We start from the raw sequence: 15,731 nt of genomic DNA on the forward strand, positions 1-15,731 counted from the left end.
CTTAAAATGTGTTTTTGCGTGATAACGCTCTTATCTTAATTCTGCCGTTGTTCAAGTGTTCTACAAACTTCAAACTAAGAATAATTGTCACATTTTTTTTAAAAGAAAGTGTATCGCTATCTCTTAATTTGGAGGAGTTATGTCTGTTTTTGCAATTTTTTGACACAATTTTCAAGAGAACATATCTTGCGGAAAGGCAGTTATTGGCAGCTACTTTCAGTTTCATTTTATTCGGATACTTATTCCCTCCAATTGTGTATATATATCGTACTGGAATCGAAGGGGATTAATAGTAATTTTTCGGAAATTAAGTTGCAACTTTTTTGGAATTTGATTATTTTTTAATCAACTTTTTTTTAAATCGGACAATCGGTGCCCGTAAATAAGTAAGCCATGGACGTTTGGTGATTTGACAGGTGCTTGAAAATTTAAGCGTAGTGTTGAAATGTGTAACTTTAGGAAATCCGAGTTGTTTGACGTCTGCTTTAAGTCGGATTCGCGAGTGCGAAGTGAAAATGTTATGAAATATGTTCAGAGCAAAAAAATGTGACAATTATTCTTAGTTTGAAGTTTGTAGAACACTTGAACAACGGCAAAATTAAGCTAAGAGCGTTATTACGCAAAAACACATTTTAAGGGGGTGCTTTACTTCTATACCTTATAAATTTGTTAGGTTAAGAGATAGAATTTTTCAATGCTCTACAAACTTGCTCGAAATAGCTAGTTCTACAATGTGTCGGAAGAACGTTACCTAGTTTATCAAGAAATAAAAAAGTTAATTTTTTTATTTCGGCGTACACACCCCTTAAACAAAAAATTTTACCATCCAAATGAAGTACTCATAAAACTGAGAAACTTTCTAGAAGTCATCGAAACGCTAAAACCTAGAGTTTCGTCACAAACACCAATGTCCTACTATTTTTGATTTCGTCCCACTGTGCACCGTTAAGACTAAAAAAACTGTATGTCCCCTTATTGTTGTCGTTCTTTTACTCGCCCTAGTCCACGAAGACACACCTACCGGAAGATTAACTCTCAGTAATCACGTATAAAAGCTAACATACAAGGCTACTGCAGCAAGATTACTGCAACAAGAGGACGGTTAACTCTTATTTGAAACTGGCACGACCCGTAGCTGGCAGAGTCGGTAGAAATTTTAGCACAGCAAGGCTGAGCAGACAACTCACTGGATCACAGCATTCGACAACAGACGAACCAACCGGTGGACCACAGCACTGCACAACATTGCTAAACTTATTACATATTTTGTCCGGATCGTTCGCGTTGCGTTCGATTTCAGCCATTTGGTCATTGCTAATAGATATGAGTGTGCTGGAAGCGTGCGAATGTAATTGTTATGTCTTGTTTGTTTGCTTGCAGTGTGTGGAGCTTAATAGAAGGGTTAGAATCATCCCCCGTCATCGCTAAAGGGCAATCCAAAATCATCGCTTCTTTTCAATCAATAAAAGAAAAAGAGTTGGAAGAGGCTAATGACTGAAATTTTCCGCTTTCGTTTTTGAGATAACTTTGTTTTTAAGGTGATCATGCTCTAAATTTTTCTGTGCGTTCACCATAGTTCAGATTCAATTTTATCCTATTTTCATCACTTTCCTGCTACCATTCTTTTGCTGAATCGTTCTGCTTAGTGATTTTTTTAGTTGATTCTTGCTTTTCTCTATCTGTCTTTTACTAGACAGTATATACCTCTTGTTTTTTTTTCGCATTTTAACTCAAGTTATACACTGGGGTCTTTTTTTACGCGGTTGGTTGTACCACGTTTGAAAAATCCGCGTATAAAAAAACCACGTAATTTTAAAAAATCGCGTAAAAAAACTCCATTCAATAATAAGATCCGATTAAAAATAATGGCACGTAAGTATATATAAACATGAAAAATGATATAAAAATGGTAACGAAACACTCAAAATAAGTTTAAGTGATTCTAAAATGAAAATTCATTGAAGAACATGACAATAACTTTTTTATAATAATTTTGCTACATGTTTAAGCTTTCGTTTCTTAAAAGGAAGTAAATCGCAACGGCCCTGACTCGTATCGTTGCACAATTATTAATGTATTTTTGTTTCTTCTTACCGAATCAACGGAAATTGCCTATTTTATGATAATAACAGCAAATACATTAAAAATATGCATTATTTAGATTAATTAAACAGAATATCTTATTGTCATGAACCATATGATTGATTTTTACTTTATTGGATTTACTTACACTAAACTTATTTACTACCGCGTAAAAATAATCTATCAAATCGTGTAAAAATAATCCGCGTTATTTCAAAAAACCGCGTAAAAATAATCCGCGTTAGTGTAAAAAAGTCGTGTATAAAATAACCGCATAAAAATAACCCGCGTAAAAAAAGACCCCAGTGTATCTCTTTTTTTCTCGTTTCTTCTTTATTGGTTTAGTAATGTGATTTTTCTCCTCCCCATCCGTTTTTCTTTTTGGTTCTGGTTTCTTTTGAATCTTTTCAACTATATATTGTATCCAAATACTATGGTATAAAAATATCTCTCGGTTGTGTAATTATCTCTCATGTTATTTTGTAGTTTTTTGCCTAATTTTGTTATGAACACAACGCATTTTTGCTCTCCTTTTTGTAATTTTGCAGATATTATTATAAATTATTTACTTTTCCACGTTTGTTTTTAGGTGTGTTTCTAGTTTTGGTTGTATATGTCAATTTTGCCTCAATATTTTGGCTCTTATTCTTATTTTATTTTTAGGATTTTTATATGCTATACTTCTTTCATGTTATATTTGTTGTTAACAGTTTTTATTTCTTACTTAATTTTCAACAACACTCTTGTATATTTGTGTTCTTATTCTGAAAGCAATTCTACCTGAAATATTTTTCGGTGTAGTTTCTCTTTTTCGAACTAAATTTCTATTTTTAACAACGGCTTTTTCCCGTTAACACGCAAGTTCATTAAGCAGACAGTATGTGAAGTAAAGAGAGCGAAAAATAAGCGAACTGGAAATATGATACAGATTTGGAAAAATATACTGCATCCCGACGGGACTTGAACCCGCAATCTCCCTGTCTCCGGCATGATGTTTTGACCAATTAAACTACGGGGGGCGGTGGTACTGTTCCACAATCTATATCGTATCACATTCCACTGCCGACTTATTCTATTGCTCATCCCTAACTACACACATTGCTGTGCAAGCGTTATTTATAGACTGAAAGGAATATTTCTCTTATACTCAAATTTTTTTATATGTCCTGTTTACTATCTGTATCTTTTTTGCCCTTTTTTTTTTGCCAATTTTGCCTCTTTTTGTTCATTATTTGCCACCTGAATATTTTTATTTCTGTTACATTTCATATCGTTTTGCTTTTACTTTGCTGTCCAGCAATTTATTTTCAATATTTTACGCTCTTTCAATTATATTTTCAACACTATCTGATTCATATATTTAATTTTTTTATCAATTTGTGGAAGTATTTTAACTTCAACTTTTGGGCTTTGTTAGTCTGTTAGTTTTTAAGTCTTTGCGACTTTCTACCTTCATTTGGCTTTCTTTTGTTGGTTGATAGTTTTTTTTCTTCTGTCATCTTTTGACTTTTATTATTTTGTATCAGCGCATTTTTAAATGTCATTACTACTTCCATTTTTTTCAACTCATTTTTGTGCCAGCTTTCCTCATTATTCATCCTTAGTTGTACCTTGTTTATTAGTTGTTTATGGTCTAGATTATGTTTACCATAGTTTTGGTTCAGCTTTATCTTGTTTATATCACTCTCCTACTACAATTCATGTCTTACCTCATACCACTTTTGTTTGTTTTTGTTTTTGCTTTGATTTTTATTTTTTTGAGCTTTTACTCCTTTTTCATGTCACTTTTGCGTCTTTTTATTATGTCAAGCATTTTCCTCTTTTTTCGTATCACTTTTACATTTTTTCGTTCCAATTTTATCTCTTTCTTTTTCCAATGACTATAAGATTGCATTTAAAGGATTCATTATTTCGGACCATTTTTATGCTCCATCGTTGATTTCTCATCGTTCTTCTGTCTTTTTCTGTTTTCAATTTGTCACACTTTGAGATCTTTTCTTTTCTACACTTAAATTTGGCTTCATTTCAGCTTCTGTTTACCACTTTTTTATTTGTTGTTTCTATGGTTCTTTTTTTTTATTCTGTTTTTTTTTTGCATCTGTTTTGTTATTTTTCATCACTTCCGGGTTCCTTTTCCTTTTTGATTTTTTTTTCAACCCATAGGTTCCAATTATTTATTTGAATTATTCTTGTCTTGTTTTCTCATATTTATTGTTATTACTATTACTATTACTATTACTATTACTATTACTATTACTATTACTATTACTATTACTATTACTATTACTATTACTATTACTATTACTATTACTATTACTATTACTATTACTATTACTATTACTATTACTATTACTATTACTATTACTATTACTATTACTATTACTATTACTATTACTATTACTATTACTATTACTATTACTATTACTATTACTATTACTATTACTATTACTATTACTATTACTATTACTATTACTATTACTATTACTATTACTATTACTATTACTATTACTATTACTATTACTATTACTATTACTATTACTATTACTATTAGTACATATTACTATTACTATTACTATTACTATTACTTTTACTATTACTATTACTATTACTATTACTATTACTATTACTATTACTATTACTATTACTATTACTATTACTATTACTATTACTATTACTATTACTATTACTATTACTATTACTATTACTATTACTATTACTATAACTATTACTATTACTATTACTATTACTATTACTATTACTATTACTATTACTATTACTATTACTATTACTATTACTATTACTATTACTATTACTATTACTATTACTATTACTATTACTATTACTATTACTATTACTATTACTATTACTATTACTATTACTATTACTATTACTATTACTATTACTATTACTATTACTATTACTATTACTATTACTATTACTATTACTATTACTATTACTATTACTATTACTATTACTATTACTATTACTATTACTATTACTATTACTATTACTATTACTATTACTATTACTATTACTATTACTATTACTATTACTATTACTATTACTATTACTATTACTATTACTATTACTATTACTATTACTATTACTATTACTATTACTATTACTATTACTATTACTATTACTATTACTATTACTATTACTATTACTATTACTAATACTATTACTATTACAATTATTATTTGATTTCATTTGACTAATTATTTTGTGTTGTTTTTTGACGTAGGACTACGTCTTTGTTTTCTATATTAGATTACTTTTTGTGAAATTGAAAATGAAACTGGCAAATGTTGCGTCAGATATCAAACGATTATAGCAAGCGAACGACTTAATGCATCTTAGTCATTTATGTGTCGGTGGAACGATAAAATGTGTAACAATTGTTTGATACAATGTTTAACATTGTTGCTTTACTGCTTCATGGTGAAAAAAGGTGAAAAGTTCCAAGGTCAAGCTTTCCCATACATTTCCCTCGCTATTGGCTTGCTTCCCGAGCATGGATAACCATAACATGGACGGAATAAATTCCACTGCCTTCATATTTTGAATCAACGAAGTGTTTTGGTTTCTTTGTCTTTCTCTTAGCTGCGTGGCCACGCCCTAATGGCAAAAATCTACTCTGAACCCGATACTAAAGACTGCGTGTGGAAAATTCAGCGAGTTGAGTATAGCTGTTAGAGGTACGCGACATTGAGAAACGAGAATTGCATACGAGTCAGCTTCCGGGCACTGCGGAACATGTTACCTTTATTTTGATACGGCAGCAACAGTTACCATCGTACGCTGCAGGATATTTTGCTGGCGCAGCTACTGGAGGATACAGCGGAGAGCAATTTTTATGCGCGGCCAAGAAAAATATTCAGAGCTACCGTTGGTGCGATCATCAGCGGTCTGTAGCACACATTTCGAGCTAAAGATTATGGAATCGGTTCTTTTTAGAACTATAAATGCTTGAAGATAAGAGTTATGAGAATTTTCACAACTACTACTAGTGTGAAATGGTCTTAATAATCATTTTCACAATAACGACAAGGGCACACCAAAGATAAACGGTAGTGTTGCCTATGCTAAATTGAGTGGTTTTCCGGTTTAATTGTTTGTTTGTGCCCACTCGAACACCGTTATCAGTCAAATATTAGTAACCAAAATTAGTTAATCTAAGAACCAGAGTGATTTTCGCATAGGGGAAGCAAAAACTTTTTTTTGATGCATATGAAAATCACTCAGTAGCATCGAAGGTGTTTTGGTTTCTTTGTCTTTCTCTAAGCTGCGTGGCCACGCCCTAATGGCAAAAATCTACGCTGAACTCGATACAAAAGCCTGCGTGTAGAAAATTCAGTTTCAGTCTACTTTGTCACACAATAGCGAGTGGAGTATAGCTGTTACAGGTACGCGACATTGAGAAACGAGAGCTGCATACGAGTCATCTTCCAGACACTGCAGAACATGTTACTTTTTTTTTGCATACGGCAGCAACAGTCATGCTTGTCTTTACTCCTCAGTAAACCTCTAGATACAGGAGAACATCTTGCACTGCGAAAACAACGCCCGTCACACTAAAGAGCAAATCAATGCTCATGCTAGAAGAGAGCGACAAACGATTTTTATCTGCTGAGCTACCTGAACGCACTGCGGTGAAATCTGAAATCTCTCTCTTGCGAGACAATGAACTATGGTGTATTTTCTCAGGCGTGTGGACATCACGCACAATAATTACACTGCAGAGCTATCTGCGGTGCGTTTCACAGTTGGTTTCTTGAGCATGGCAGAGGAGAAAAAGAGATTGGGAGAAAAAAAATAAACTGCGTTGCTCGTGCCGGTCGAATTTACTCTGGTGGAATTCGTTTTCGCAGTGTAGCTACACGAGGACTACATTTTTGCCCGGTAGGTTTTTTTCACCTTCCGGACTACTCGCCACGCCAGTGGACACTGTTGTGTACTTCTGCGTTTTTTCTGTAGAGTGATTCACCCCTCTTGTTTCTATCAGATGTGGGGTGAGCTAGAAAAGTGTTTGTCTCTCTGTAAGCTGGTTGAGACACTTTGGAGTGGAGGAAGAAGCAGTGTGGTGAAAGCATTTGCTACACGCAGGCACATACTGGAAGGGAAGTGCGCGGTGAATTTTTTCTCCTCTCCTTTCACATACTGAGGAGAATGACTAGCATGTCAACAGTTACCATCGTACGCTGCAGAATATTTAGCTGGCACAGCTACTGGAGGGCACATCGGAGAGCAAACTTTATTATGGGCGGTCAAGCAAAATATCCAATGCTACCGATGCACAGTGGGGAATCGCTGGCCATCAGCCAAAAAAAATTTTTCGTTAGCTGTTTCATAATATTTTTCCTTTATTGCTATAACATTCAAGTGTCTGAATCCAAAATTTAGACGCAATATCATAAAATCTGAATTTTTTATGACTTTTCAAAGCTTGGCGAACTGACGGTTTTTGTCTTTTTCTTGAAAAAAAGTACATTACTTTGAAACGCTCTGTAGCTTCAATGATAGCTTGGATTTTTTTGACGTCAAAGGAAAAGTTGTTGTTAATATTGTGCAAAACAAACCCTTTTCATTCGATATTGTAAAATTTGGTCATGGTAGGCCTGACACTAGAAAAAATTAAGAAAAACGTGATTTTTTGTAGAAAAGTAGCTTAAAAGTTTAGTTGCCGCAGTTTGCCACGGTTGTGACTACATTCAAAATTTAGGTAAAAATGTAAGCTTTCAAATGCATACTGTCCGCTACTGCGCAAAACTGCGCAAATTGTCACTTTAGTGAAAAAAGTGATAGCAGATTTTTTTAGTTTTTATTTTTGAAGTTGAAATTTAATCCAGGATTAATTTTAATCATAACCATGATACCCCATTAATGAAAATTTATGATATCGTACTCAATCCGTAAGGATAACATATAAATTTGGGCAAAAATCACAAAATTTATCAATGAAAAGTTATAAAATAAGTGTTAAACAAGAAAACATTAACAAATCTGAAATTTCAATTATCTCAAACTTTATCACTTTCTGCAAATTTAAAACAATACTAAAAACATCCAGCCCTTTCCAATGTATGATCATGAAATTCGTTAAACTGATTGAAGTGTCAAATATTAGCAGAAAATTCATGCTATCAAACTCCGGCCAACAATAGCCCGTTTGAAGATTGCTTTTGCTTCGCACTCCTTTGCATACAAAAGTAAAGCACACATTTTGCTTTATGAGAAAAATACAAAGAACAGTCGTCGCCCTCCGCATCTTTTCGTATTCATTTAGAACGTTGTGTCATTCCAGTGTCTTAGTTTTTAAATTCATAAATTCGTTGAATTTTATTATGGAGCCTTCAACTTCAGCGGCACCACCTAATTCAATGTCTAGTAAGTTGTCAATTCATGGTGTTATACATGTATATAAATGTCCTCTTTCAACCATAGAAACCGGATTATTAAGATAACATATATATGAAACAATGAAACATCGAAAATTACTAGAAGAAATGAAAATTGCAGCGAAAAACATTTTTCCTGCCGATAAGTATAATGAACTTCAAATTTTCTCGAAACAATTCAACACGAGATTTAAGCGATCACGGCGAAAGATTATGATGCTGTTGATGATTTTTTCAATTTGTAATTAGTTTGTATTACTTATGTAGTTTTAGTTTATTTAAAAAATATATATATTTAGGCAAAATTTGTTTAGTTCGAGGGGTCGTCCATAAATTACGTTTTTTTTTTTCCAATGAGAAGGACGCCCGGTGGCACTACTTGTGGTCAAAGATCATATAATTCTATAAAAAAGGAAAAAAGGGCCAAAAAACTATTAAAATTGGCTTTCGTGCTTTATGGACGGCCCCAAACAAAAAATGGATGCCAAATTCGTGTTCAGCGCCCCAAAATTATGTAAATACAAAGTTTTTGTCGCATTTATCGACACTTTTTTTGCTTGGCCAGCCTTTGTATGGAGTCGCCCCACTGTGCGATGGTGCGATCATCAGCGTACTGTAGCACGAATTTCCAACTGAAGATTATGGAATCGTTTCTTTTCAGAACTATAGATGCTTGAAGATAAGAGTTATGAGAATTTTCGCAACTACTACTAGTGTGAAATTTTCATGTATTCATGCATCGTTAGTTTTACAATAACGACCATCAAATATAAACGGTAGTGTTGCCTATGAACAGTTTATCGCCGCATATAATTTATACATTCAGTCCTACGTCACCATTTCATACAACCTTGTAGTATTTTTCATACTTTTCCAATTATTTTTCACCAGCATTCTTGTAAATTTGTCATCAACTTTCAAATTTGATAATATTTATAATTTCATGTAATATATATTGCGCTAGATTTTCAATTATCTTCACTTTTCAATTCTCTGGAAGTGATAGAATAATAAAGTAAAAAGGATCGAAAATGTAGTGTAACTTCGAAATCGATTCTACAGTAAACTTTAACACTCCTTATCTAGAATTGAGTGATGAATCTTTCCTCAATTTATTGTACTTCAACAGCCCCATGATTCCGCGTCCCCGAACTGCTGCATCCGCTCCCCTCAAATCTTTACTAAGGCACTAAACTCAAGTTTCCATTCTACCCGTCAGTGGTTTTGTCGTCGTAATCGTTACACGCTTTGCAAAGGCTTTTGTCTCTTTCAATCATGCTACTAACCCGCCGTCAGAGTTCATCAATTCCGTGAAAATTAATTGGAAAAGTTTTGACCATAAATTAACTTCTTTCGGTGGTAAACAGAACCCATTGCCACCCTGTTCGATGGAGAAAGCACAAATCGCTGGATTTCTGCAAGTCTCTCCGCCCTTTAGGCAATAGCGGAAATGCTTACGTATAGTAGCTAGCATGCGTTGATATTTAGGGAATAACCGGAGCTGTTAATTATAGGGTGGTTGAAATTAATTTTCACCTCTTGTTTTATTCAGGTTGAAACTAAATGACAGAAATTTCTTTTTAATGAATGGCAATGATTTTGGAGATTTCTGAAAACCTATGATCATAAAAAATCATTTCTGTTAAATATAAATGTTTGGACCTGTGATCGTTGTCTTCTTTCCAATAAATAATATTTGCACTGTCAGATCCTTACAATTCTCACATAAGTGATAAAACTGTAATAATTTACATTTATTCTATTTTCTGTTTAACAATTATCGAACATTTCATTGTCAGCATTCGAGCAAATAAATTTATCCTTTGTGTTGATCGTGAAAATTGAACGCAAAATGAAACCCGTGTTTTTTTAACAGCAATCCGCAATTGTTGCAAATATAATCAGCGCGAATTTTCGAACTGAATCAATATGAGCAAATAGGTTGTTGAAGAGGCTACCATCTGCGAAATAAAAGATTGAATCGGAAATATTCACCATTGACTTGTTGTATTGATTAAACACAGAAATGCACAAATGTGTAGAGTGATTCGAAAACTTTCACACCAAGGCCGTGAATTCTGTGCCGCAATAAAGTTATAAAAAAATTTGAGCCACTTCCACAGCGATTGAAAGGTTTTAATTTGATTTAAATTAATACGAACATGAAATTTACCTGTCCTGTAATTCATTGCTGGGTGTTTTTGTACTGATTTATAACTACCCAGATCTATCGATATTTTTCGACCCATACCCATCGTGAGAATCAATTTGTCCGTTGCGTATGTTTGGCATTGAAATTGGACCACCACCAAGTCAACAACAAACAAACACGATTGGATTAAACTTTTAATTAAATACTGTGAAACAACGCCGATGGAAATTGAATTGAAGCTCCCGCTGACGGCAATCTTCGATAAATCGTTTATCGTTTTTCAGGCTTTAAATTTCCAGTTCTAACTGAAAAGCTTTCCTAATCCCCCAACGGTTTCAGTCGTCGTAGAGAAATTAAAATACAAATCACAAACTGCTGAACAGCAATTTAACAGTTTGACGCTGAAAGCGTGCTAACAACAATCGCGTTTCAATGTGCACCCAACGAAAACAAATCGCCCTCCAACACTTCTGCCCCAGTGCAATGGATGAACGCGCAAGCATTATTGTTAAGCATCCATATAAAGCAAACACACACCCACATACACACAGAATACTGCTTGCTACTCACCGAGTAAACGAGTGTCCAATCGAACGGAAACAATCCGCATGTTAATTCTGGTGATCTATGACCGAGTTGCATCAAAAATAGATGCAGCTGAGTGTGGGTCAACCGGAAGCGGTTGTAGAGACGGATCGAGTTGGTTTTTTGTTCGGATCGTCGAGGATCATTCCGTTGTCCACGTTCAGTTGAGTTCGACAGGTTTGGTTCGGATGTGGAGCGAACAACAGTATAGGCCATCGAGAATGAATGAGAGCGTAAAAAAAGAGTGAAAAAATATGGTAATTCCTCTGTTGAAGCTAAATTGATTCGAAACAGTTAGCAGAGTAATTGTTTCATTCGATGCCGTGCACAGTGACAGCTGAAAGCGGAAGCACAAGAACGGGTGCCACTATCGATACAGATTGGAACATTTACGGAACGAATAAATTAAATGTGGAACTGACGGGAGCGATCGTGAACAAAAGTTCGTTGCTATGCGATTAATTAGCAAGTTAACATCTCATAAGTAGTAACAGTGATTACAACAATAACAAGTTAGAATAGTGAAAATTTTAATCAGTAGAAAAGTAGAATGGTATTTCATTCAAATCAAATAATTTACTTCCAAATGTCTATTAAAAACCCTGAGAGGGCATGCAAAACAGAATTTTTTTCACGGTTGCATAGATGAACTCAAATATGAGATCTATACATATCAAAATGGAATTCGATCTATCTGTCTGTCTGACACATATGGACTTGGAATTGTTTGAGCCGATTGGCGTGAAAATTTGTTTGTAGAGGGTCTGACCTGAGAAGATTTTTATGATAGTTTGAGACACCTCCCTCTTTTGAAGGGAGGGCTCCCATACAAATTGAACACAACTTGCTGCATAACTAGAGAACTAATCAAGCCAATAGAACCACACTTGGCATGTTAAGGTTTTTAGGAACAACTGACGTTCCAACATTTTTCGCATCATTACCATCTCTGTTCCTTCTGCATTCTTTGACGAAATAATGGCTTGGTCGATTAAATTGCCGGTGATTTTACCCTGGAATGAACAATTGATAATAAACGAAATCCACAGCACAACATTCACACTCATACCGTCCGACTTAGAAAGCTACCCATAAGTACCACCAAAATGACGTTGACAAAGTAAAACAAGCTCCACATAACTGTCGTAGCAGGAAAGTCTAAAATGGGATCGTTACGCTTAACAAAAAGCACAACTCCGAACAGGAAGAACAGCAGAAACACAAATGATCCAGCCACGGCGATCATGACCTGCCCGAACAAAGCAAATAATTATTTCCCAAAATTGTTAGTTGAAACACGATTGACCTGTCCACTGTAGCAAAAATTAACGGTATCCGTCAGATCACACAATTGATCGTAGATCTGCATGTACTTTTGAATCGTCCGAACGGAGTCCTTTTCCAAAACTGGGAGTATTTTTGGATTTCCCGTTTGAATGAGGTTGTCTCTGTATAAAAAATATTTTGTAAGTATATTCTTTTGATTAAGTTAATATAAAACCAACTAACTCCAGCAATCTATTGAGTGTCCAAAGACGAAACAAAATCAGGCATCCTGCGATGCAAAATATTGTTAAGAGCATCGTGAGACTGAGATTTGAGTAGCTCATAGTTAGGAAGTCTACTATGCTGGCTTTCCCATCCCTAAACTGCACGTAATCAAGTATACTCAAGAAGCCCATTGCAATCGCGGAGAACACAATTATAACAATGTAGGTCTCAGTGTAATACATTTTCGCACCAAGTGATAGTAACTAGATAAAAAATGATTAACTTTCTATTAAAAATTAGTGACTAAACTCAATTACCAACTTATCCACGTTATAAACGCTCGTGTAAAGCGACCAAACTTTGCTCCGATGCAGGAAGTTCCACACTATTCCGAACAAGGTCGCAATGTAGCAGGTGAACCAAATCAGCTTACCACCGACGATCATCAGCGGGGACATGTTGGAAGCCGGCGAGACGAACATCAGGCTAGCCATCAGCAAGCCGCATGCCAGCGTCGTATGAAACAGAAACACAAACCGGTCGAAGATGCTGGTTCGAATTTCCCCCGTTTCCATCTCTCCCACGATGGTAAAGCAAGCGTAACCATTGAACTTTAGAAAAAAATAATGCAAAACCATACACTCGAAAATGTTACTCTTGGGAAATTTCCAGATCAGCGGAATCATTTTCAACAGGGAACCCATTGTCGGAACTGTCCGCTGTGCTGCCGATTTCGTTTAATGAACGGCAAGGGGAGAGTTTTATACTCTCCCCGTCACAAGAGACCATGAATATTTCATATGAATGATGAATGATGATATCCCCGAAGGTCGCACGATTCTGATTAATGGCAGGTAATTTGGTGAAGATGTCAATGAAAAATGGATCAGTTCATAATTAAAGAGAGAAAAAACGCAATCCGCATCAGTTGATTGCTCTGCGCTCGGTTTTAGGAGCTCTGCTCCGAATATCATTTGAATGGGTAGAGCTTGCAAAATAATTTCAACATCTAAAGTAGTAATTGAATCGAACTGGGTGGAATCTGAAAAATCGGATCAGTCATGAAATGTCCTGGAACGGGTAACTATCCGAGGATTGCATCCGGGATTCAAAAAAATCTGGTTCAATTTCAACCGTTAAACCGTATCTAAATATACACATTTGTTCACTTTCAAATAACCCAATTCCGTCGCACTAGAGAAAGCAAATTGTGCATGCACTTTGAACACATACGACTTATGAGAGGGATGTATATTAGATAAATTTTAGCTTTAAACAAAACGAAAGAAGTACCGAATAGTATAATTCTGCCTTCGACCGAATACTAGATAATCATTTTCTCATTATTCGGCTAGACGAATTTTCGGCAAAATACAATTTTTGCTGAACCCTATTTGGCCCGACTACTCAGTGCTTCTCTACAAAGGTTCTCTTTGTTTATGTTTAGCATGTGAGCAATTCCACAAAACAACGGGCAACCAATTTAATCGACCATTTTTTATTTGACTGAAACTTTGCATAGACGTTTCTATAGGCAAAAGAAGCCATTTTGTGCTATTTATTTAATTTCTTGGAACACGACTCATTTTTGAACAGCTATTGAAAAATGCTATTTTGAAAAGATATTCATGATTACCAGTTTTTTTATGGCTGAAACTGTTGGGTTGATCGGTATAACGTCTTCGGCAAAGTAATTTTGTCTTTCTGAAAATAGATATACACTTTAAAGAAATATATTAATTTTGTGAAAAAAAATTAAAATAATTTATCTAAAAAAGCTCATTTTTTCAAACTCTAATTTTATTTTATATAAAAACTACAAAAGATTACCTAAACAATGCAACCGGTCCGATCATGGAGAAATCAGGGGGAATAAGTTATAATACTTTGAAAAAGTTTTTAAATTTTTGTTTCACATGGTATTTTATGAAAGAACAAAATTATTATCTACAACTTTTTCAAAGACACTATGCCAATCAAACAAACCGTTTTGGCTGTAAAAATATTTTTAATTCCTCATAGTAAAAAATTAAAAATTTACAACAAGAACGGTTTGAATGATTGGCATAGTGACTTCGGCAAAATTTTAGACAATTTTATCCTTTCAAAAATATGCACCTCGAGAAAAAAAAATTGAAAAAAATGAGCTCTTTTAGATAATTAATTTTTAATTTTATTTTAACTTCTTTCCACAAAAAAACCTATTTTTTCAGAGTGTGTATTTTTTCGGAAAGACAAAATTATTATTATTATACTATTTTGGCCATAGTATGTTATTGATGAGAGGTAATTGGCCTGCTACCTTCGAAAAATATGTAATTGAATCAGTTCAACGAGGAAATCGGATGAACTCGCCTATATTTTTCACTAACATTGAGTTTAAATAGTAAAATTATGTTATTTTGTTTATATATTTTCCAACCAAAAAACTTCTCTAGTCTCTTATTTTGGCCATATCATTTCTTAATTGGCCACTCACGGCTCCTATTTTGACCAATTCGCGAAAAAGTTGAATTCACGAACACGAATTTATTGTTTAATTTGACATTACCATGTAGATATATTTGATCAGCAAATCCTCGTTATTCAACTAACTAAAAGGCCAGTATATTTATTAATCAAACTAAATAATAATATTATATTCACACATAGCTAGCAGTGCAAAGTACTTCGAGATAGAATTTTATTTGAATTGAGTAGGATATTAAATAACAATGACATCACATCACTGATCTATATTAATCTTTCTTCTGTCATTTATCTTGATTAATAAGCTTCCGCTCTTTGATTTTTTGACATAGAAACTTATTTGTATTATTTACCAACTATAGTTAAAAGTCCGAAGCGTTAGTTTCAGTAGATACAACCGAAGTTAGAATTTTGTAAATAATCTGAACAAATAGAGAACGGATATATTACATCAAATAGCGGTGCTGTAGTTTTGTGTTTTCACGAATCTCATGCGATATCTTATGACAGCCCGAAAAACTTCGTACTTTTCATGTTTTGCATCAATGTTAATA

At 34.1% G+C, this 15,731-nt stretch overlaps 2 protein-coding genes across 2 annotated transcripts in view; one reads left to right on the plus strand and one right to left on the minus strand.

Annotated features, from left to right (window-relative positions):
- LOC129732010 (uncharacterized) overlaps positions 1-15,731 on the plus strand; it is a 79,444-nt gene that overhangs the window by 28,491 nt on the left and 35,222 nt on the right. The gene's annotated exons all lie outside the window — the stretch shown is intronic.
- Positions 10,382-13,412, minus strand: LOC129732011 (putative gustatory receptor 28a). Its single transcript, XM_055692460.1, has 7 exons — positions 13,026-13,412; positions 12,727-12,971; positions 12,524-12,665; positions 12,287-12,466; positions 12,162-12,230; positions 11,203-11,289; positions 10,382-10,441 (listed from the first exon to the last, which is right to left on the minus strand). The coding sequence occupies exons 1-7, from the start codon at positions 13,410-13,412 to the stop codon at positions 10,382-10,384; spliced, it is 1,170 nt and encodes a 389-aa protein (XP_055548435.1).

The sequence above is a fragment of the Wyeomyia smithii genome, chromosome 3 (genome assembly GCF_029784165.1).
Source record: "Wyeomyia smithii strain HCP4-BCI-WySm-NY-G18 chromosome 3, ASM2978416v1, whole genome shotgun sequence".
Taxonomy (NCBI): Eukaryota; Metazoa; Arthropoda; class Insecta; order Diptera; family Culicidae; genus Wyeomyia; species Wyeomyia smithii.